Genomic DNA, 265 nt, shown 5'->3' on the forward strand with positions numbered 1-265 from the left:
AATTCCTTGGCTCCTTCCTGCAACCAGAGCAGAAGACAAGGCAGGCGGCAGGTGACCAGGGGACACAGAAAAGGCTTTTCCGCAGGTCCCGGGACAGGCCCTGCCACCACCACGAGAAGGTGAACACTCGCCATACGTGGCCACTTCAGCAGCTGCCCACACTGCACGTTCCTGCTTCACCTCCTTCAGCATCACAGCCTGGTTGGAAGAGAGGCCCTGGCCCCATTCCCCTGCCTCTTGCCCTGCAGTGAAGCTCTCGCGGCCT

The 265-nt window shown here is 61.1% G+C and overlaps 1 protein-coding gene across 1 annotated transcript in view; it reads right to left on the reverse strand.

Annotated features, from left to right (window-relative positions):
• Positions 1–5: 5 nt before the first annotated feature.
• Positions 6–265, reverse strand: part of LOC104411083 (histone-lysine N-methyltransferase EZH1-like) — a gene marked incomplete at its 3' end in the record, with an annotated part of 5879 nt that continues 5619 nt past the window's right edge. The window contains exon 9 of the mRNA XM_010021422.1: positions 6–17. Within this exon, the coding sequence (XP_010019724.1) occupies positions 6–17 (12 nt within the window). The remainder of the gene's footprint in view (positions 18–265) is intronic.

Source organism: Nestor notabilis, unplaced genomic scaffold (genome assembly GCF_000696875.1).
Source record: "Nestor notabilis isolate BGI_N333 unplaced genomic scaffold, ASM69687v1 scaffold23650, whole genome shotgun sequence".
NCBI lineage: Eukaryota > Metazoa > Chordata > Aves > Psittaciformes > Psittacidae > Nestor > Nestor notabilis.